General features: G+C 45.3%; 1 protein-coding gene across 5 annotated transcripts in view; it reads right to left on the bottom strand.

Annotated features, from left to right (window-relative positions):
• DPYSL3 (dihydropyrimidinase like 3) overlaps positions 1-21,925 on the bottom strand; it is a 157,950-nt gene that overhangs the window by 52,648 nt on the left and 83,377 nt on the right. Inside the window, exon 1 of one of the 5 annotated variants that reach the window (XM_032627693.1) lies at positions 12,113-12,302. The exons of 3 other annotated variants lie outside the window; for them this stretch is intronic. In XM_032627693.1, coding sequence (XP_032483584.1) covers positions 12,113-12,151 — 39 coding nt within the window. In that variant the 5' untranslated portion in view covers positions 12,152-12,302. Of the gene's footprint in view, positions 1-8,060; positions 8,142-12,112; positions 12,303-21,925 lie in introns of those variants that run through there. One more of the 5 variants, XM_032627692.1, reaches the window with a different exon arrangement.

Genomic DNA, 21,925 nt, shown 5'->3' with positions numbered 1-21,925 from the left:
CGAACCCATGTCCCCTGCATCGGCAGGCGGACTCCCAACCAGTTACGCCACCAGGGAAGCCCTTGGCCCACTTTTTCTTAATTATTAAAATGAGAGGGTTGCAATAATGGATCGCTTATTTCTCTTCCTGCCCTTACTGAGCAAAGCTAGGTTGTACTCTCACAGCAAGGAATCTGAGATAGAGCATGCAATGAAATAACTGGAATCAAAGCACAACAAAACAAAACAAAAACATGCCTTCTTTATGGAATAAACCTAGGATGAATTTTTCTAGAAGCAGAGGATTACATTCAATTGGTTTAAAACGTTTTAGGTTGCTTAAAGCCCTTTCTCTCTGTAAGGCCATAATTTAAACCAACTTAGTTGGATAAACCAGAAACCCCATTCTGAATTTATCAATATCCCCAAACAAAGTAATCTCATCAAGATATGGGGCACAGATTGGCTTGGAGGGAAAGAGTGTATGATTTCAAATAAAGGTCTCCTTGAAAGAATTAAGGGGGAAAAAATTTAAAAACAAACGCACATACACACAGAAAATGTGAAATTAAAACCAGCTCCCAAGCTTACAGGTTAAGCCATTAAGGCGAGGGAGGGGAAAAAGGAATAGGCATATTTCCTCTCCAGCTGTGCAGCTTTTGGTCCTAAGACACTGTGTACCTCCACAAATGTCAACAGCCTCAGCAAGACAGGGAGGCGAGCAAGGGTGGTGGTGAAGGAACAAATGTGCTCACTGGAGAGCAGGAGAAAACAAAGACGGAAAGCAGAGTTTTCCCTGGAAAATGGCAAAACTGCTGGAGCAAGTGGAGTGATGACAAGAATATAAGACTAAGATTAAAGATACTAGGACTCAAATCAGAGTCTGATACTCACAAGCTGAGCAACTGTGGGCAAGTTACTCAACTTCTCATCCTGGGGTAGCTTTTAATTTAACTTCAGCTAAAAAACAGTAACTGAAAACACACCCACCATTTCATTTTTGCTGTTAGTACCAAGATCTCGGAAACAACCAAAAGAGTCAAACAAAATGGAATTAATTGAAGCACTGGGATAATATGTATGTATTTAAAATTATGATATGTAAAAACAGACTTGCCATATGATCCAGCATCCCACTCCTGGGCATATACCTAGATAAAACTGTAATTCAAGATGATGCATGCACCCCAATGTTCATTGCAGCACTATTCACAAGATACGGAAACAACCTAAATGTCCATCGACAGATGAATGGATAAAGAATATGTGGTATATATATACCATGGAATACTACTCAGCCATACAGAAAAGAATGAAATAATGCCATTTGCAGGAATATGGATGGACTTAGAGATTATCACACTTTGTGAAATAAGTCAGAAAGAAAGACAAATACCATATGATATCACTTATATATGGAATCTAAAACATGACACAAATGAACCTATCTACAGAACAGAAACAGACTCACCGACATAGAGAACAGACTTGTGTTTGACAAGCAGCAGGGGAGTGGGGGAGGGGTGGATTATGAGTTTGGGATTAGCAGATGCAAATTATTATATGTAGGATGTATAAACAAAAAGGTCCTATTGTATAGCACAGGGATCTATATTCGGTATCCTGTGATAAACCATAATGGAGAAGAATATAAAAAAGAATGTATATATATATATATATAACTGAACCACTTTGCTGTACAGCAAAAATTAACACAACATTGTAAATCAACTATACTTCAATTTAAAAAAAGAATAAAATTATGCTATGAAAGAATATTTAAAACATAGAAAGATGTCATAATATATTATGGAATGAAAAGCGGGACATAAAATAGCATGAACAATATGCCATACTATTTTAATAAACAGCATATATCGTAGGAAGAAAAAATTTTATTTTATTTTTTAATTATTTTTGTTGTTGTTGTTTGTTTTTTTTGCGGTACGCGAGCCTCTCACTGTTGTGGCCTCTCCCATTGCGGAGCACAGGCTCCGGACGCGCAGGCTCAGCGGCCATGGCTCACGGGCCCAGCCGCTCCGCAGCATGTGGGATCTTCCCGGACCGGGGCACGAACCCGCGTCCCGTGCATCGGCAGGCAGACTCTCAACCACTGGGCCACCAGGGAAGCCCAAAAATTTTAGATGGGTATACTCAAACTTTACAATGACTATCACTGAATGATTTCACTGTAGCCTATTTTTATTGTCCTCATTTTTTTTTTTTTTTTTTGGTAAATATTTCTACAACCATCGTGGGTTTTTTTTGTTTTTTGGTTTTTTTTTTTTTTTTTAATTGGAAAAAAATGCCTACTCACTTTGTAAATTTCAGTATCCTACAGTAAACCAGACAGTTGAAAAAGCGCTAATTCAGTCAGTCTCAAATTGGGACTTGGGTTTCAGTTTCCTCATCTGTAAGGGGTAAGGGGAGACTAGACTGAAAAATTCTTTAAGGAGTTTCTGATTCCATGAGTTTTACAAAGCCCCATCAAGTCAAAACCTCAGCGGAATCTTGCTTAGGATTTATTCAAGAAGCTGGGGAGGCCAGCGTGGGATATAGAATGAGGAAGTGGCATTCAAATCCACCTGAAGAAGAAGCCCTCGTTGGTATTTTTTGCTAATTCAACTCAAATAGCCTTGGGTGCTGGGCATGGTGGGCACCTCCCTGGCAAGCTGGCTCTGAAAGTACAACAGTGTGGAACTGCTCCTGGTGTTCCTGGAAGCAAGGCTGCTCCGAGGGGAAAGCAGGAGAGCTTCCTGAACCAGGCAGGGCTCCCGAGTCCAACCCCATGCAGACCAGGGCACCAATAGGCTGTGCTTCCCATCTGCCATAACCTGACCCTCATGCCCCACTGGAAACAGGTGTGGAGGAGGACTTAATCCTGGACTTAAGTGAACTCCAATTTGGACCAATGTCTCATGACCCCAGAGGTGCAAGAAGATAAAAGAAGGTAGACTTTAAGGTAGCACCGTAGAGTGGGGTTAAGAATGCGGTTCTGAGTCAGTATGAAGTTTGGTTCCACCACTGAAAGGCTTGTGTGATCGTAGGCCAATTTCCTGATCTCTCGAAGTTTCCTCATCAATAAAATGGGAAGACCTAGTTGGAAAGCCAACTACCTAATTGAGTGGTTTTCAGGATTGCATGAGATAAGGGGAAAGAAGCACTTAATAAATGATAAATACATGTTAATTCTTATCATTATTTTAGATGCTTCTGCGACAGCATCGCATTGCTAGGCAAAGAGACGGTGGTCAATAAAATATTCAATCAAAAATAGAAAAAAGGTATTATTATACATGATTAATTATATAAGACACATTTTAATACACATAGTACTTTAAATGCAATATTTTAAGCTCCATGAATATATTTAATTCTCCCCTTTGTCTTCCCTTATAGATGCTCCCCTTAAAAAGATCTAGCGAGTATTATTACACTTAAGAGTATTGAGACCATCGACTGTATAGTTTACAGACAGAAATGAGCTTGGTAAAATGTGCTTGAACTGTCCCCATCCCTCAAACCAAAAATGAATTTTAGAATAAAAGCTAATAACAGGAATAGCTGCAAGCCCAGAGAAAGCTGACAGACGCGATAGGATGAGGGGCCGGAAATCTCTGGGAAAACACACACACAAGCACAAAAACATTCCATTTTAAAATGGCCAACACTACTTGAGAAATGAGAAGGAACTACAGGCTGCTCCTCAGCCAAGCCTTCTGAAAGGTGGAGTTCGCCGTGCAAATGCATACTAGGCTATCTACTGGCTGCTAACAACTGGAATGACTTGTGGTTTCTGGGTAAAGGCAGCAAGCCCAGGAGATCAGTTAAGATCTCTGTTAGATCCTGGTTCAGTCATGTAGTTTTCTCTATTTGAAAGAGGACATAAAGGCCTCCATTAACTCTTTTAAATCATTTGCAGTAAGAGAAACGATGAATCTGTTTGCAAGTAAGAAGCACCCAGGTAGGCCCCTGAAAGAGGCTGAAAATGAGGCCAGATGCAGAATTTGGAAGAAGGAGAGGAGTGGAGGCCTGAGAAGGAAGAAGTACAAACGATGGATAGACTCCATGGCACATCTGCCCCAGTCAGGTCCTGGACTACAGTTAACTCTGACTGGTCTGCTAAGGCGCTGTCATGTTTCTCTTCACCCAGGGATCCCATGCTGGTTTCTTAGAGCCAAGCCTTATCTCTTAAAAGTGAATATTCTAGAAAGTTGTCAGTGAAAGTCAGGATGACGTAGAAGCCAAATGTACACACGTTCTGATCATCTGATCATTTTCTCGCTTGCAATTATTCCTGCAAGGTAAATGTTAAATAAATGTACCCGTTCATTCAACAAATGTTTACAGAGGGCTTACTATGTGCCAGCCAAAGGCTACGTGCTGGAGATTCAGTGGCAGTGAAACAAAAATGCATCCCTACCTCATGGAGCATCCGTGGCGTTATTTGGCCTTTGGGGGGAAGTTATTTCCATCGCATGGGAGCCACCGCATTTCAAATACCGGCAAAAGCAAGTGAAAAGAGCTTGCGGAGCATCTATAGACTCGGAGCTGTTCCCTGTTGGTTTGCTTGTTTGTTTGACCAGTCTAGATTTGGGGCAACTGCTGCTTTTGTGCCATTATCAATGGTAGCCTTATCCAGAAGAGACACCGTACGTTCCAGCGAATGAATCGTGCTATTATTTTAATAATACTCGTTTAATACTAAAGCTCTGCTAAGGAAAAAACCTATCAAACATCGTTATTCCATTGCTCTCTTGCACAGAGCCTATTAACCAAGTCTACTCTCTGAATGAGAAAAAGGCTAGGATTTTAAGGGTAAAAAACAACCAAAGACCCTTATATCCAACACAGATGTTGGCTGGTCCCACTGAGCTTAAGCCAACAACTACTGCCCTCGTCCATTTTCTCACTGCTCTCTCTTCCCTTATGCGGAGGGATCAGAACTCCTCTCTGCAAGTTTGGAACATAGTACAGAGGGCTGACCATGATCTCAGGAGAAAATAGAAGACAAAATAAAGGCTCACAGGGTCATTTGCCCTGGCAGGGACTCGCGGATTATCTAGTCCAATGCCCACATTTGACTGATGCAGAATCTGAGAGGGATAATAAGGGGTTTGCCCAGAGTCACACATAAATTAGAGGCAAGGGCAGGCCTGAACCGCAATGTGCCAACACTCCATCCAGGGCGCTCTTCCTTTCCCTGTGTCATCAAACAAGAGGGCTGGGCTTCCCTGGTGGCGCAGAGGTTAAGAGTCCGCCTGCCGATGCAGGGGACATGGGTTCGTGCCCTGATCTGGGAAGATCCCACATACCGCAGAGCGGCTGGGCCCGTGAGCCATAGCCACTGAGCCTGCGCATCCGGAGCCTGTGCTCCGCAACGGGAGAGGCCACAGCAGTGAAAGGCCCACATACCGCAAAAAAAAAAAAAAAAAAAAAAAAAAAAAAGAGGGCTCCTTTGCTCTACCTGTCAGAGGAACCCCTCTCTTAAAAAATAAAATCTCATTTTATCCTTCATAGCTCACTGTCCAGCCCGTCCATAGAAAAAAGACTAACTTAGCCAAGAGAATTGTGCCCTTTAGTTCCAGATGTTCCCGTTCGTTCCTGGACCATTCCCGAGCAGAGCTCCCCCATCTGGCTTAGAGCACTGGGTGTGTCCTCTGTTCCTCGGCCTGGCTGAAGGAGAACAGAGAGCCTGGCTCGTTCTATGTCTGGGAAGAGGACAGGGACAGAGAGTGAGAAGGGGCCCTGGGCCCAGATCTGCACTTATGCAAGGCAGAAAAACAGCATCTGCATTTCCACCCTGAACACACACATGCTCCTGGGGAAAAGAGCCAGAAGCTAACTCAGACAGCTGGCAGAGCAATGCACGACCCACTATTAGAAGGACATGGGCTCAGTCGTTCCAGTGGTGATGTGATAAGGTTTGACCTGACCATTCCCACCCCTTCCACCCTGTGAACACTGGCCCCCTTTTTCGAGCTAACAGGTCTGGCTAGCTGACGGCAAGGGGGTGGGGATAGTCACCTGTGAGTATGGAATTACTGCTTTCCTACCTATGAAACCAACTCATCTCTGGAGGGATCAATGCCAGGATCTTACTTTTGCAGCTGTGTGACTTTTGTCAAGTTACTTAATCTCTCTGAGCCTCTATCCAGAACACAGAATGATGATTAACCATTATAGCTATAGGAGCTGTCATGAGTCAAATGAGATAACCCATGTGATTTGCGCTAAGGCTCTCGATAAATGGTAGTGATAAATAATAGCTCCACTATCCTTACTCCAAGCACTGAGTCCCCTGTAATCTAGTTAACAGAAGAAATGTTCCCCCAGAGAAGTCATTTTTACACTAGACTCCACATACAGACTAGGGCCAAAGAAGAGGCCAAGTTGAGGGGCTCACCCTATTCCACCAAATTATTTTTTTGGTCTATTTCATATATTGAAATAGATACATATTGAATTTTATGAAAGGGAGATTTCACAGTAGAAGAGTCTGAAAACAGAGGAGCCTATCTCTGGGTTGTCCAGGGTCCTTCTCATTTGTTTTCCTCCGGCTACAGAAAATAGGAGAAAAGGTAAAGAAGAGCATTGATTTGAGGAGGGTGTGGCCAGGGCCTAGTCCAGTCCTCCGATTAGCATCCATTCCAGGAGGTCATGGCATATTTACATTTCCAGTCCCTTTAGGATTAGAAGCAGTGATTTAATCAAAGAGAGGTACATTTACCTCCTAGGGAGGCATTCCAACTGTTGTAAATATTTTGTGATTTTTCAAATATAATAAGCAGACATAAACAGTTCTATGAAATATGTCAATGGGTAAAGAAGAGAGGGCCCTTTAGGATATGAAGAGTTTCTTGGTTCTTTTCCAAATCATTTTTTTCTCCCTAACTAAGGAGAAAGGACAGAGAAAAAGCCATTCAACAGTGAGTTGTGAAGAAACTGCTAGAAAGGGTATCCATAATCTGCGGTCAGTCTAGGCTAGAAGCTGATTAGGACCGAAAGCAATATAGTTCAACTGAATAAGGAAAATGCCCTTTCTTTAGGTTAAGGGAGAGTCTCTGTATCCAAGTCCAAAGGTAGTCTAATGGCCTCGTTAGCGTGTCAGAAATTAAAAACAAGCATAATTCTGAGAAACACTGTAAAATAACTAAAGCAGGAAAAAAACAGAGCTTTTATATAACATTGTGTTAATTTTTGTTTGGGTTAGAAAACTTGTATTAAAACATTGATCCCTAAGTAGCCTCTTCCTACTTCAGACCTTTGTCAAGTCCTCCTTTATTAATTTCCACATTCCAAAGTAGTTAAGATTTTATAAATAAATCAGTGTTTCCTATCTTGCATACATTCGGGGTTCAGAGACCACGGTCCACAGTTGCTCCTTCATCTGAGCCTTTCAACATCCCGGTGAGATAATGAGGGAGGATTTTTATTTATAAACTGACAGTTCTACTACACAGACTTGAATCCTCACAGGAAATCTATTCCTCCAGAATTCCCCCAAGTGCCCAGCTGGCTCCGTCACAGTTACTAATAGTCAGAGCTCTCTTTATCCACCTGAGGCATTTTGCTAGTGTTTGAGCAAGAGGAATAACCTGGCTGCGAATCACCACAGACCTGTTCAAAAAATAAAGTAACAAACACACACCCCAGGCAGGGCTTGAGCTGAGGTTTCTATGATCAGATATCTAAGATGCTTCCCATTCCTAAGTCTTTGATATTTTTCCTCTGTCTTTTCTCTGGAATTTCCCTTCCAAGATGCCTTACACAGATCAAGCTGGCTTTGGGTGACACCTCTTCTTTTGGTCTCCCAAACTCTGGACCTCCATCTCCTAATATCTGCTCCCGATCCAAAGTGACACCTACTGAAGCAAAAGGAAGGCACAGGTCCAGGGAAGGAGTTGCACTGTCCCTTCCCCAGGTTCTAGTCTAGTTCAAGACCCCCAGTTCAGAGATCTGGGTTTTCCTCCAGTTCACATAGCTCCTTTACTTCTCCTCCCAAGTGAGAAATTCCCATGACACCCACAATGCTCACAATCACACCCTTCAAATGAGATCACAGCGCCCTGACTACGTACCCTAAGACCAAACTCTCCAGGTCGTGTTCTGGACAGAGGATGGTGTCTTCCAGCAATCCTAAACATCACACACATACACCCCAACTTTCAGTGCGGCAGAAATGCATGAGCTGCAAGATGGTATTTACAGAAATCCAACTGGTATTTGCCAAAAGCCAGTTCTCGGTGATTTGTCTCCTAGAGGGAATTCTGGAGCTCTTTATCCACAGCTTTCAAAATTTCCACTGCAGGTACCTCTGGGAAGCAGCTGAGGCTGTGAAGTCAGACAAGACTTGTGTTGGATTTCCAGCTTTGCCTCAAATCCTCAGTGTGTAACTCTGGATAACCGACTTCATCGATCTAGGTCTCAATTTCCTGAACTGTAAAATGGGCTTTTGCAGAGACCCTGCTAAGAGAATACATGTAAAGCACTGGAGCCTAAGTGTTAGATCTCCACCCACTCTTGCAGTGAGCTTCAAGTTGTAGCTTATCTCAGAAGAATACAATGACTTGCCAAACTTTCTACCTGCAGAATTGAGATGGTCAGCTACCATCCCCCAAGTTTACATTTATTCAATGTAAAAAGTAAGAGAGGCCATGTTATAGGACCTAAACCATTTGCCCTACTAACACCACATAACAGTGATGGTATGGGCAGAGCCACCAAGACCAGTGCGGTGGTGAGGGACATGCACTTTAATTTCTATCAGGTGTGGAGGCTTGAGTCCTGCCTCGAACATTTATTATATCTATGACCCCGGGCAGAAGCAAAGAATCTATACAATAGAGATAACTCTAGTACCTCTCAGACAGTGTTGATTTGAGAGATTAAATGAAACAATGCACATAAGGCACAATACTTGACACAAAATAAACACTCAGTAGGTGTGAGCTGTTCTTAGTAGGAACAATTTTTAATTCATTTATTGATTTAACCAATCATCACTAGGCATCTATGTGCCACGCACTGTGTGAGACAGAGGAGACAGAGGTGGATGACAATACCAGGTCCCTGCTCTGATTGGCTGGGCCACCCAAACTGCTGTCTCTGCCATTTAGAAGCAAGGGCTAGTGCTGGGGTAACGACATGCAGATTACTCAGGTAGGTGACCTGAGAACAATAAGATCTGAGGCCTGAGCTACTCCCAGGGAAAGCCCCAGCCAATTCTACCAGCGACACAGAAACCAATAAACACAGGGTAGTAGGAAGGCTTTACTCTCAGGAGGGCAGCAAAAAGAGGTAGAAGGAAAAGCAGAAGATAAGCAAACAAAACCTTACTGTGTCCCCCAAATTGTGCCTGTGAGGCAAAGGTACTCAGCAAGAAAGACTGCCCCCATCGGTCCCCAGATTACAGTGACATTCCAGCTACTGGGTGGGGCAGTTCACAGAGGGAATAGAGAGAGGATAGGAAACTTATCTCAAATTCCATAATCTTACCATTTTAAAAAACGGACTAGAACTGACAGCATGAGACATATGTTCTATTTAGATCTTTAATCATATTTTCTGTATATATAGACCTGTGTCCATATTTTTATGTTTTTAGCTATACCTAGGAAGGGTATCTCACCCCTGGTAGTATGTAGATAACCGTAATCATCTATGGACCTGCAAATGTACAAAAATTAAAACACTGTTTTGTTCTAAAATAGAATTCTTGTTCAAGGAAATACAAAAACAAAGCATGAGAAAAATCAACAAATGGATTCCTTGCCCCCAAGGACCCACACTCCCATCCTGCCATGTCCCTCTGCCTCTCCCCAGCCCATACCCCTCTCAACAATGAATGCAAGTCAGGCCGGCTGGAAGAAATTCACAGCCACCGTCCATTCCCGTCACAGCTGCCGAAGGCACATCCTCAGCTTCAAGGCAGAGGCTGCTATGCAGCACCACGCCCCACACGCAGAGAAAGGATGGAAGCAGCACTGAAAATGAAGGATGCACCCCAGGGAAGACAATTCAAGTGGGAACAAAAGGGAGCCCCCTGCAAACCTGGCCCTGGGACTAGGGCCCAGCCACACTTACAGGGGCTTCTAAGGCTGTTATCATATGGGCTAAATTTCTGTATCTTTCCTTAAAGGCGGCTTAAGTGATACCTAGAAGAATGGGCATGGCTCAATGCCATAGCACAGGCTGAATCCATAAGAAGAACCATTGCAGTCTTCAGACTGGGAAGAAAAAAATAATCTGTTCTCTGCTTATCCCAAACAGGAGGACTGGCAAATGCACACTAGATATAAAGCAAGTGGCATACATGCAACATAACTTCCACACATCATAGCATGAGAGCTGAGGCTCGTCTCTCCTGAGTTAGAGAAATAAGTATAAAAATTAAGCTTTTGTCTCAATCAGCTTTTAAAAAAAATAATACCATCCACAGCTCTTTGCAAAGACAACTGGCACTGAGAAAATACTGTGTATTATAAAAGACTCACTATGCTTTTACAATAATGTGAAGTCAGTGATATCAGGCAGTGGTCAAGGAGGATGGGCTTAAACCCAATGCCTCTACCTGGCAAAAGGATCCCTACCCATCCCAACTCTATCCCCCTGGGGAGTGTTGCTTCCCTAGGAGCAAGTGGACAGCAGGTAGGGGTGGGGCACGCTTGTGTCCGGTGAAGCTCAGGTGCATGAAAAAGGTAGGGTACTGCCACAGAAATAAACCACTTGACAATAAAGTGCACTAGAGGCAAGAACAGCTTCCTCCTGCCTGCAGAGGGGAAGGTCCTGCCTGCAATCAGGTTGCTCCAAGCCTAACCCAGCAAGTGCAAAGACACTCATGCCCACAGCAAAACCTAGTGGATCCCGGCAAATGAACTACAGTAGCAGGTACAGCACTGCCCTAGGGCAGCTGCAGAGCCTCCCAGGGGCCAGCTGATCACTTCCTTTGTTCGTCTTGCAAAGATGGAGTAGCCACCCATTCCCCCACTACACACACACACACACACACACACACACACACACACCATTCACTACAGACAAAGCACAACCGCACTGCTTCGTGCTCAACAAATGACAGTGGGTTTTCTGTTGTTTTTGTCTTGCCCCCTTTTTGAAAATGCCCATTCCAGCCTGCCGTATGTCCCTTCCATTCGAGGCGTCATTTCAGCGCAACCTGGAGGAATCCCGCAGCAGGGAGCGGTATTCTGCCGCGAGAGCTGCTTGCTGGACGCCAGCGAAGATGAGGCTTCTGTACCTGATTATGGCACATCTCCTCTCCACCCCGCCCTAGACGCTCGCCCAGCGCATCTGACACCCGCCGGCCGCGGGAGGCTCGGCTTTGCACACAATGGCAGTTGGACACGGCATGCACACAGCGTGCGCTGCCACCGCAAACTAAAATCTGCTCTAAAAACTCAGCCTTTTCTTGGGATGAGGGGGAGAAATGACAGGAAAAATGTAAATGCATCAAGGGCAAAAAAAAAAGTTGGTCATTCTCACTACAGCCACGTTAGCTGTCGAGTCCGAGTATGATGCACCGAAATATGAACTGGGGTGAATACAAGCAAGGAGTGGCCAAGGTGAAGACGGATGTCCAGGCATCCCATCACCGTCGCGGGGTGGTAGGGTCGGGGGGTGGGGGCGGGGAGCCACGGGGCTGGAGCTCAGAGAGGGGCGCGGTCGGGCTACCAAGTACCCCTGGGGAAAGGTGTCATCTCTCCATACCCCGCCCCGCCAAAAGGAACCTTCTACAAAAAACATACCTCGCCTGGGGCAGCACACACTGACGACCCAGGCGGCGCGGGGGTCCAGGGAGGGCCGAGACCCCTGTGTTATTTGGAAACTACCGGGTGGTGAGGAAGGAAGATAAATAATCCAAAGTTCTCCACGCCACTGTTTTGGTTTCCTCTTTGTTTGATTTTCCCCAAATCCCAGGGTCGCTCCGTCTGGGTGGCGCCCCGCCGCGCCGGCCGGACTGACCACCGCTCTCCACACACCACCACCCCCGCCCCGGCCCCGGGCCCCCGTCCCTCTCCGGGTACCAGCCCAGGGAAGCCGGCGGGATCCAAGCCGCCCCCATCCACGGTGCAGCCGGCCAGGAGCTAGCGAGCCACGGCGGCGTCCGACTTACCGTGATCCGCGGGATGTTCTTCTTGCCTTGGTAGGACATGGTGGCGGCGGTGGCTGCAGCAGCTGCCTCCCTCCCTCCTTCTTCTACTCCTGCTCGCCCGCGCCTTCCTCAGCGCACAGCGCCCCAAGATCAGGTGGAGCGAATGGTGCGCTGGCCGCGGCCGCCGCCTCCTCCTCTCGCCTCCGCCCCCCTCCCCGGCTCCCGCGGCGGCTGCCAGAGACAATAGTAAATCTCCCCGGTCCCCCTTTCACCCCCGACCCCCCCACACACACCCTCCTCCACTCGCGTTCACGCCCGGGCTTTTTTTTTTTTTTTTCCTTTCTTTTGCGGTGCCAGCTGGGACCCCGTAAGACAAGAATGGCTGATCCGCGACTCCTCCCTCTTCTCTCTTATCCCTATTGATTTTCCTCCTTGCATCTGCCTCACCCACTTTTTCTTCCTTTTTTTTTCTGGTGACTTGAGAGCGCAGCGGAGCCAGCCTGCTCCACCGCCACCAGGGGGCGCGAGGGACTGTTCGGGGCGGGGATGCTGCAGTCCCTGGTGTCGGCGGCAGAGAGGCACCGGCGTAGCCCTCCTGGCCCCGCCGCAGCCCGGGAAAGCGCCCACGCCTCCGACTTGCCCGTGGTCCGATTCCCCACCTTCCCCACCCTGGTTTCAGAAAGGAGACGGCTCTGGACTTCCCTCCCGGAACCCGCTCTCCTTCGCCACCGCGCGGGCTGGATGCGACGGCAGCTGCCTTTGTTATCGCGGAGGCCGAGCGCCGCCTCTGCTGGTCGCTGGGTGTGTAAACAGCCGCCGCGACCCCTTAGAAAGCGGAGAACTGGGCTGACTTTGTGCAGCCTGGCCGGCCGCTGCTATCCCGAGACCATGAAAATAGGCATCAGAAAATGCGAAGCAACCCCTCACTCTCGGACGGCAGCGAGGGGGCACCGTGTCAGCTACCATCAGCCGTTCTCTGTATTGTAAAAATAATTCTCAAAATAATGTTTTAAAGGAACTCCACTGTCTGGCTCTCAGAACCGAAGGAAAAGCATTAACGCTGCTCCGTGAGTAAAGAGTAGAAAACACCTGTAGTGAGAAGCCAAACGCCCTGGCACATTACTGCGCAGCCGTGGGTTTTGTGAGCGATCTGGTGTGCGCTGTTCACAATGCCGAGTTTACTTTAGGCAGGGCTGATAGACAGAGATCAATGTGCTATGAGGAGCAAAAACATGACCTTTCGGTGCTGGAATATATTATCATTTTGCTACCGGCTTCAAATAGAAGGCCAAGGGGGGCATGTTTGGAGGAGCCACTGTGGCTCAGGGCTGAGGGATGGTCGGATGAGGGAGCTTTCTCAGCTCTCCTGAAAAAAATAATCCCAAATATACCACTTGGATAACAGCAACAACAAAAATGGCTTGCTATGCAAAAACTATAAAGCCCTCGCAAGACAAGTCTCCCACGACCACCACACCCCATTGTGGATCCTAATGCTCCCTAAATAGAAATTCTGTAGGTATCACGGAGCATGACTAGGTCTGTGTTAGAGATCTTTAATTCACATCTCTCCAAGGCAGGCCACCGACCACACTTCAGGATATCTCCTCATTAACTTGAAGGCTTCCTTTGCAATAGAGAAGCTATAAAAGCATCCACAGAAAGAGGGTACAGAATACTCCAGCTTGGGCTTTCCATAAACCTGAAATGAACCAGCCTGGTCACATAATCAAACGGCAGACTAAGCCCCCCTGAAACACTCCTTCTCAAGTGAGTTAATCCAGCGGCTGGTTATTCATGGGTAACTAGACTGAATGCAGTCTTCACAGGAGAAGTCCACAGAATTCTCCACTTTATTTCTGTGATACTCTTGGAGGATGAATGCAAAGCAAAGGTCACCTCCCTGTACTCTTTTGCAAAGCACGGGGTTGGGGGGGGGGGAAGACTGACGCGAAAGGCACGCCCTAAACATTTTGCTTTGTTCTTAAAGCTTAAGTGCTGAGACCACTAGCCAAGAGTTGTGAAATTACAAAGCATTCTGGGGATTGGCATGCAAATGAGCAGGATTATATTTAGAACAGAGTAAAAAGAGAATTAACTACATACTATGCAACCCTGCAGAGGTCTCTCTGAATCTTTCCCATAGTTTTAACTGCTCCAATTTTATTTGAAGGGATCTTGCAAGTTCTTCTTAAGAAAAGCAAAAACTATGTAGGGGACATTTGCAATCCTAAAGAAATACCACTGCCTTCCTTTTTTTAATTTCATGGGTTTGTCGGGTTTTTGTTTCCTTTCTTTGCATCCTAATTATCTCTTCTGTTACTGTCATTATAATCCAGAACACTCTCTACTAAATAGATTTATACCATATTTTTGATCACTTGATGACTTTGTGTGTGTCTGTTGTTTCAAATTACAAGACTTGGTTAATCTCTTTGAGGTCAGGCTTGCATGCAAGAAGCCATGCAGAATAGGACTTGTGATGTGTTTTTCTGGATCAGACTGCTGTGAAAAGCCATGCACAGGAATGCATAATAACCAGCTAATCGGTTCAAGCTGTTGCCATCAGCAGAAATGTACAACAAACACTATTTTTTCCCTCTTTCATCCCCTTCAATCATCTTTCTCTTTCTTAAATCAAAATCAAGTGTCTAAGATGAGTTTGAAGAAAAAAAGCCTTCCTTGGCGGTGCCTTTCTTATTCAAGGAATAAGAAGAAAGGCTGTGATCAACACAGGATGCCTGTGTCTGGCCAAGAGAGTGAGGAGTGGAACCAGTATGGGTGTTTTCCACAGTAGAATGACTCTGAATGGTTTTCCTTGGATACACAGCAGTACTTGGCTTTAGATATCTCAGGAAACTATGAGAGAGGGAGAGGGAGACACTGAGCGACTTTATGGTCCCAAAGAAATTTAATTTTGGCCACCAAACCTACCACATCCATAGACTTCCCACACCTCAGCCAAGGCTACTTTATTCTAGTTGCTCAGACCAAAGGTTTGGCATCATCCAAACCTTGACTTCTCTCCTTCAGTCCAATCCAGTTTGCACTCCACATCCAATCTGTCAGGAAATACTATTGGTTCTGTCTTTTACATATATACACACTGTGATCTCTTCTCTCCATCTACAGAGCTTCTCTGTGTCCAGCCACCATCAGCTATCACCTGGACTACTGCAGTAACCTCCTAACTGGGCTCTCTTCTTCACTGTTATTCATTCATTCTCACAATACTCACACAGTATTTACCCTGTGCTACAGATGTCAATAATAATAATAATATCCTGGACCTCAGGGAGTTTATTTTATACCCTTATTCAAGAGAATACCATCTGTCAGCTGTTAGCCCCCTTCTATGCTTTATTTATCTTCATAGTACTTTTTCACCACATAATATATTAATTTATTATTAAGTATTATCTTCCTTCTCATCCCTAGAATGTAAACTCCCTGAGGGCAGGGAATGTGTCTCTTTTATTCACTGCTGAGTCCTGAGTGTGTGAAATAGGGCCTTGCCCATAGAAACTGCTCAATTATTATTAGGTGAGTGAATGTAGGAATGTTTCAAACTGTGTCTGAAGAAAGAGATGGAATAAGAACTTTCCTGTAATTGAAGGGCATGTGGTAAGAATCTAGATTTAAGAATATTTATGCTTCTGTAAGCCTTCTTAGAGTTTCCTGATTCTAGATTTCAAAGCAAGTAAATTCAAAATGGTGAGGAATCACTTTGCTAATAGGATACAATCACAAAATTCCAAGGCAATACATGGGCCAAAGAATGACTCTGTAGAATAGATTTGGTACCTGAGCAGTGATTAGAGAGTTGTGGCTCGAAAGGACCTGCCATCAAAGTGTAAGAGAAGATCAATGGCCTTGTGTTCATTTAAAGAACTTCCTTTTTTAAAAAAATGAAGGAACTTCCCTGGTGGTGCAGTGGTTAAGAACCCATCTGCCAATGCAGGGGACATGGGTTTGATCCCTGGTCCGCGAAGATCCCACATGCCGCAGGACAACTAAGCCCAGGCGCCACAACTACTGAGCCTGTGCTCTAGAGCCAGTGAGCCACAACTATTGAGCCTGTGTGCCACAACTACTGAAGCCTGTGTGCCTAGAGCCCGTGCTCAAGAAGAGAACAAGAGAAGCCACCGCAATGAGAAGCCCGCACACTGCAACGAAGAGTAGCCCCTGCTCACCACAACTAGAGAAAGCCTGCCTGCAGCAGCAAAGACCCAACATAGCCAAAAATAAATTAATTAAATAAACTAATTAAAAATGAAAAAAATGATATTGAGTTCAGAAGGAAAACTATGGACTAGAATCCAGGATGGTATACTGTTTAAGGATCTGGACTTGGGAATAGAGGGACCTCTGCCACATTCCAATTCATCCAGCTCCTGTTTCTATGACCTTCAGCAGATTATTTCAACCTTCTGAGCCTTGGTTACCTCACCTCTAAAATGAGCATCTTATTACCTACCATACAGTGTTTATGTGATGGTTTATTAATTCATTCAACTAATATTTATTGAGTACCTATTATGGGTATCTAGGCACTAGGGATACAAATATTTGAATAAAATTGACAAAATCCCTGCCCTCTTGAAGCTTCCATTCTAGAGAAGGCATAAATCAAGAGTAAAAAGTTATATAGTGTTTTAAAAAGTATATAGCGTTTAAAATGGTGGCAAGTGCATTGGGGATAAATACAGCAGGGATGGGGAAATGAAAGTCATTCCAGTGTCTTGAGGATGGGCTGGAATTTTCCGTATCAGGGATCACAGAAGGTCTGGTGAGATGGCGGTTGCTTGAACCAAATCGTAACAGTGGAAGCAGTGTGAAATGGTCAGATATTGGATATGATTCAAGGTTAAGCCAGCAATATTTGCTGATGGATTTGACTGGGGTATGAGAAAAAGAGGAATCAAAGATTACACTAAATGTGTCGGCCTGAGCAACTCAAAAGATGAAGGTGAGATAGGGAAAATTGCGGGAGAAATGGGATTGGGGGGGAAAGTCAGGAATATGTTTGTGGACCTTCCTATTAAACATCCGAGTGAAATGTTGAGCAACCAGGTAGATATTCGAGATTAGAAATCTAAGGGAACAGCTGGGCCAGAGATACAAATTTGGGAGCAGTCAATCTCTAGCTATCATATAAAGGAACAATGCTGGATGAGCTGACCAAGGACGTGAGTGGAGGTACAGCTCTGAGATAAGTGAGAGCACCCTGAGGATAAAGGAAGAACCAGAAAAAGCATCAGAGACAGTGGTCAATGAGACAGTGGGGACACCATGAGAGTACAGTATTGGGAAGGTCAAGAAATAAAATTATTTCGAGAAAGTGTTCACATGCTGTTGAAAGGTCAAGGACGATGGGAAACGAGAGTTCATCAGTGCGTGAAATCACCAAGGACCTTGACCAGAGCACCTATAAAATGAGTATCTTCATACCCACCTCACAGTGGGGTAGTTTTGTATATGTGTAAGCAAGTATTAAATTATTCTGGTCAGATTTACTGCATACCTACCATGTGGGTATGTGTGCCAGAGGAGTCTTAATGAAGTTGTGGAGCTGAAATCTGATTGGAGCGTTTCCAAAAGAAAATCAAAGTGGAAACTGGAAACACCTAATACAGGCAACTCTTTCAAGGGTTTTTTTTTTTGTAAACGGGGACAAGGATATGGAGCAGTAACTAGCAGAGAAAGTAGAATCTAATATAAGGGAAATAGCACGGCTTATGCCAACGGGGCTGATTCAGAAAGAAGAGGAAACTTCACGATGCAGGAGAGAAATGGAACAACTGCTGTCGGGGTTCTTGAATAGACAACACAGGTGACATCTAGTGTTCAAATGGAGGGCTTCCCCTTAGCCAGGAGCAAGGACTGTTCCTCCTCGAGTAACTAAGGGGAAGAGTATACAGCACAGAGACAGGCAGCTAGGTCAAGTTCACGGTGGGAGTTTACGGCAGCTCTCTTCTGACTGCGTCTGTTTTCTCTGCCATCAGCTAAGACAGTCTGGGAGAGAAGGTTCTGAACGTTAAGAGGGGAAAGGAGCTGGTATAAAATCAGTTTTTAGGAGATTCAAGGGGCTAGGGAAATACCGTGGGATTCCCTGGCAGCACTAAGGATTCCCCTCAGGGAGCGGCCATAAATTTAAAGAGAGACCCGCAAGCATGGTGTGGCTATGCCTCCAGTCATGTACAGCTGTATACATGCAGGCATGGAGTAGGCAGCGTGTGGACTTTCACAAGGGTTTTGCTAGATGAGTGCTGAGAAGGGAGAAAGAAACTCAAGGGAATTGAGGATAAACCGTGGGATCTAAGCTGGTTAAGAGGGAAGGGAGGGCACAAGTGTATATGGGGGTAAAGGACAGTGAACATATCGAAGATTAAATAAGATTATTCACGTAAAGCTCTTAGCACAAGACAGCACCTATTAGACAGCAGCTATTCCTACCATTATCTTTAGTGTTCTGATTATTATTTGCTGAACTCGTTTGTGTCCAGGAAATAAGACACTCGTTTGCGTCTTATTTATCTTGGTAGTCTCCAGCTCTTTTATAAAGCTTGGAATAGAGGAGAATCAATGGGGGGAAATTAAGTGAACAGAGGGGAAAGTCAAGAATATTCTGTCTTCCTTTTAACCTCAAAAATATCTAAAATAAGTGCTTAGTAATTCACACAGTTTTGACTATTAAAAACACTTTCTACTTTTTAAAAACAAATTTATACTTTGCTCTGTTGATACGGGTAAACGTTTCCCCCGGTCCTGATTTGAAGGATGAAGAAAAACATAGTCCCAAAACAAATACGGAAGAGTTTTGAAGGGGCAAAAGACATATACCAGGCTTTTGTGAAATATATAGGCTATTCTAATGTGAATAAACATTTCATCTCAGAACTTCCCATTAAGTCATTTGGATCCATTAATTTTACCTACATTTCAAACAAAGGAAATCCTAGTCGTATACTTCCAGTGTCACAGAATGAAAATCAAAGTGGTGATTCACCTGCTATTATTAGATGTTTACATATTAAATACACAGAAATAACCTGACAAACAATCCTACCCTTGAAACATATAAGCCAAAAAAAGAAAAAAAAAATACGATAGCCACAGGAAAGTACTCCCATGGGCTTATTCCAAAATCAAACTTATATCGGCATAAGCAAGGTATGCAATCCTACTTCTTCCTGGATGGACGTTCTCATTCATTTCCTCAGTAGAGAATGATTCTGCAGGCGCCTGGCCTCCTCCGCACAAAGCCTGGGAGGCCTCTTCAGGTTTTAAAGACAACTTAGTCCTGGAAATACTTTTACAGCACATTTACATCAAAGGCTGTCCATTCTGAGCCACGCCTGGGGCAGGAAAGGGCTCTGCAGCAGATCCAGGATGCAAGTGCAAACAGCCCTGCCACTTCAGCCATAAGACCCAATAAACTCTACAGCACTGGAGGTATTTGTGGTGGGAAAAGCCACCACGTGAAGGTTATGCAGTCCCAACAGAAGTATCACAATTTACACTCTTAGGGCTCTGGAGTAAGAAAATTATGCACTATTTGAAAAATAGGTCCTTGAGTGCTATTGGGCCCTGGTAGAGATGGAGGGCTTGACCGGGGTCATGAAGTGGCCAGAAATGTCCATTATGAGCTGGGTTCTATCAGACCCACCACGTCACAAGACCAAGTTGGCCCAGCAGCAACTGATCCTGAGAAGGGCGTGGCCCTGTCTCCCATGTCATCCACTGCTGCTGCTCCGGTACCTTCCTGCTAGCACACACCTATGGCCCTGAGGATCAGCTGGTGGAGGAGGAAAACACCTGAGCCTGACTTCTAGATGCGATGGCTCGGCATCTAGATCACACTGAAAACAGACCATGGCCACTTGACAGTCCCACCCAGGGGTGGTGTTGAAAGACAGTAGTGAAGAGCTCTCTTCCCAAATGTCCAGTTTCAGACAGTACAGCTAGTCATCCACTTTGGAAAGAACAGTGACTCAAGATTTTACATAATGTTGAGGAAGAAAAGTAGCTCAAGAGTGTTGAAGTATTCTTAGGAGGTAAGAAGAAGGATTAAAGATCAAGGAAAAGGTGGCCTTAGCTAGCAGCACGTGGTAAACCAGGGGAGTGGGCATAAAGAGTGAAGATATATGTATTGTATTTTAACGCCCTCCAGAGAGCATCCATCACGGAAGAGGCACTAAACGATGCGGCAGACAAAATGACTCAGATGACATCGGCCACCCTCCATCATCAGTCACCCCAGTACTGGTTCAGTGAGCCCGTGGATGGTGTAGACAAGACATGGTGACAGGGATAGAGGCCATGCAGGGAACCAATACCCAGTCACCAGCTACTGGTGCTGTCAAACATCCATCCTGTCAGCAACACAGAGCAACACTTCCTCCCCAAGGTGGGACCATGCCTCAAAGATACACACAGCCCCTTGTGTAGACGACCTTAGACCCCTTTCACACTGGAAAGCACAGTGATTCACTTTTACAGAAACAAACACATATTCTAGATATGGATTTGCATCTCCTGTTGCTGTGGCCTCAGTCAACCCTATGTGAGGGCTTAAGGAGTGTTTGAGGCACTGGCATGGGATCCACATAGCAGCACACATCAGACCAAGGGGCTTGTTTAACAGCAAATGAGATGCAAGAAAGGCCACGTGACTGCGCGATCCACTAGCTATATCAAATACCACATCACTCTGAACTTGCCAACCTGAGCGAGTAGGAATGGCCTACTGAAGGCACAACTAAAGCACCATTCCAGAGACGACTCCCTGCAAGGATAAGGCACCACCCTCCAGGATGCACTGTGCGTTGTAAATCTGTGCCCTTTATAGGGTGCTGTGTTTCCAAAGGAAGAACACATGGATCCCAGAAACAAGGGGAAGAAGCAGGAGTGACCCCTTTTACCTTCACTGCCAGGGACCCAGTTGGGAAATATGTGTTTCCCATCCCTGCAACTCTGGATTGTTTAGTGTCTTTTCCCCAAAGGGCAAGTGCTTCTACCAGGGGGCGCAGCAAGAACTCTGCTGAACTACAAATTACAGCTGTTGTAGGGCACCTTGGGCTCTTTGTGCTCAGGGACTAAACAGGCAAGAAGGAGAGTTGGCATCCTTCTGGGTAGGACCGTGAAGAGGAGGAGGAGATAGGGCTACTATTGTACAATGGGGGCAGGGAGGGGTATGTCGGACACTCTTATGATCCACAGGGTTTCTTTCAGGTACAGCCCTGCCTGATCTTGATGGTAAATGAACAAGTACACCAGCTGTAACCTGAGATGGACATGGTGACCGGGGTCTCTTACCCCTCAGAGACGCAGGTCCATGTTCCAACACCAAGTACACCACCTGGACCAGCAGAGGAGCTCGCTGAGAGTGAAGGGAATCTAGAATGGTTAGGAGAGGACATTAATGAGTACTACCGTGGCCCTAAGAGCAGCTGTGGTAAAGAGGCCCTGAGACCCCCAAGAGAAGAGGCACACACAGATCCTGGAGTTTTTGCTCCCAGAAATTACACAAGGAGGTCAATCTGAGCAGAGCAAGGAGGCGTCTGCATAGACACAAGAATCTCCACCCAGCGCCCAGTTCAGAGCTGAGGGACTCAGCCCCTCAGGTGCTCTCAGCCCCTTCCTGGAAACTGCCCTTGTCTAAGGTACCCACTCCCGTAAAGGCAGCCTGATCCAGTAATTGCTAATGTGAGCATATAGAGGCCTGGCCTCCTAGGTACAAAAGGGCAACAACTCTAATGGATTATCCCAGTGTCAGACCTATAAGGTCAACTGAAGCCTTTGTTAAGACCACATCACAGCTCAACTTCTCTC

Source organism: Phocoena sinus, chromosome 3, assembly GCF_008692025.1.
Source record: "Phocoena sinus isolate mPhoSin1 chromosome 3, mPhoSin1.pri, whole genome shotgun sequence".
NCBI lineage: Eukaryota > Metazoa > Chordata > Mammalia > Artiodactyla > Phocoenidae > Phocoena > Phocoena sinus.
This window is presented reverse-complemented; position numbering and strand designations above follow the sequence as displayed.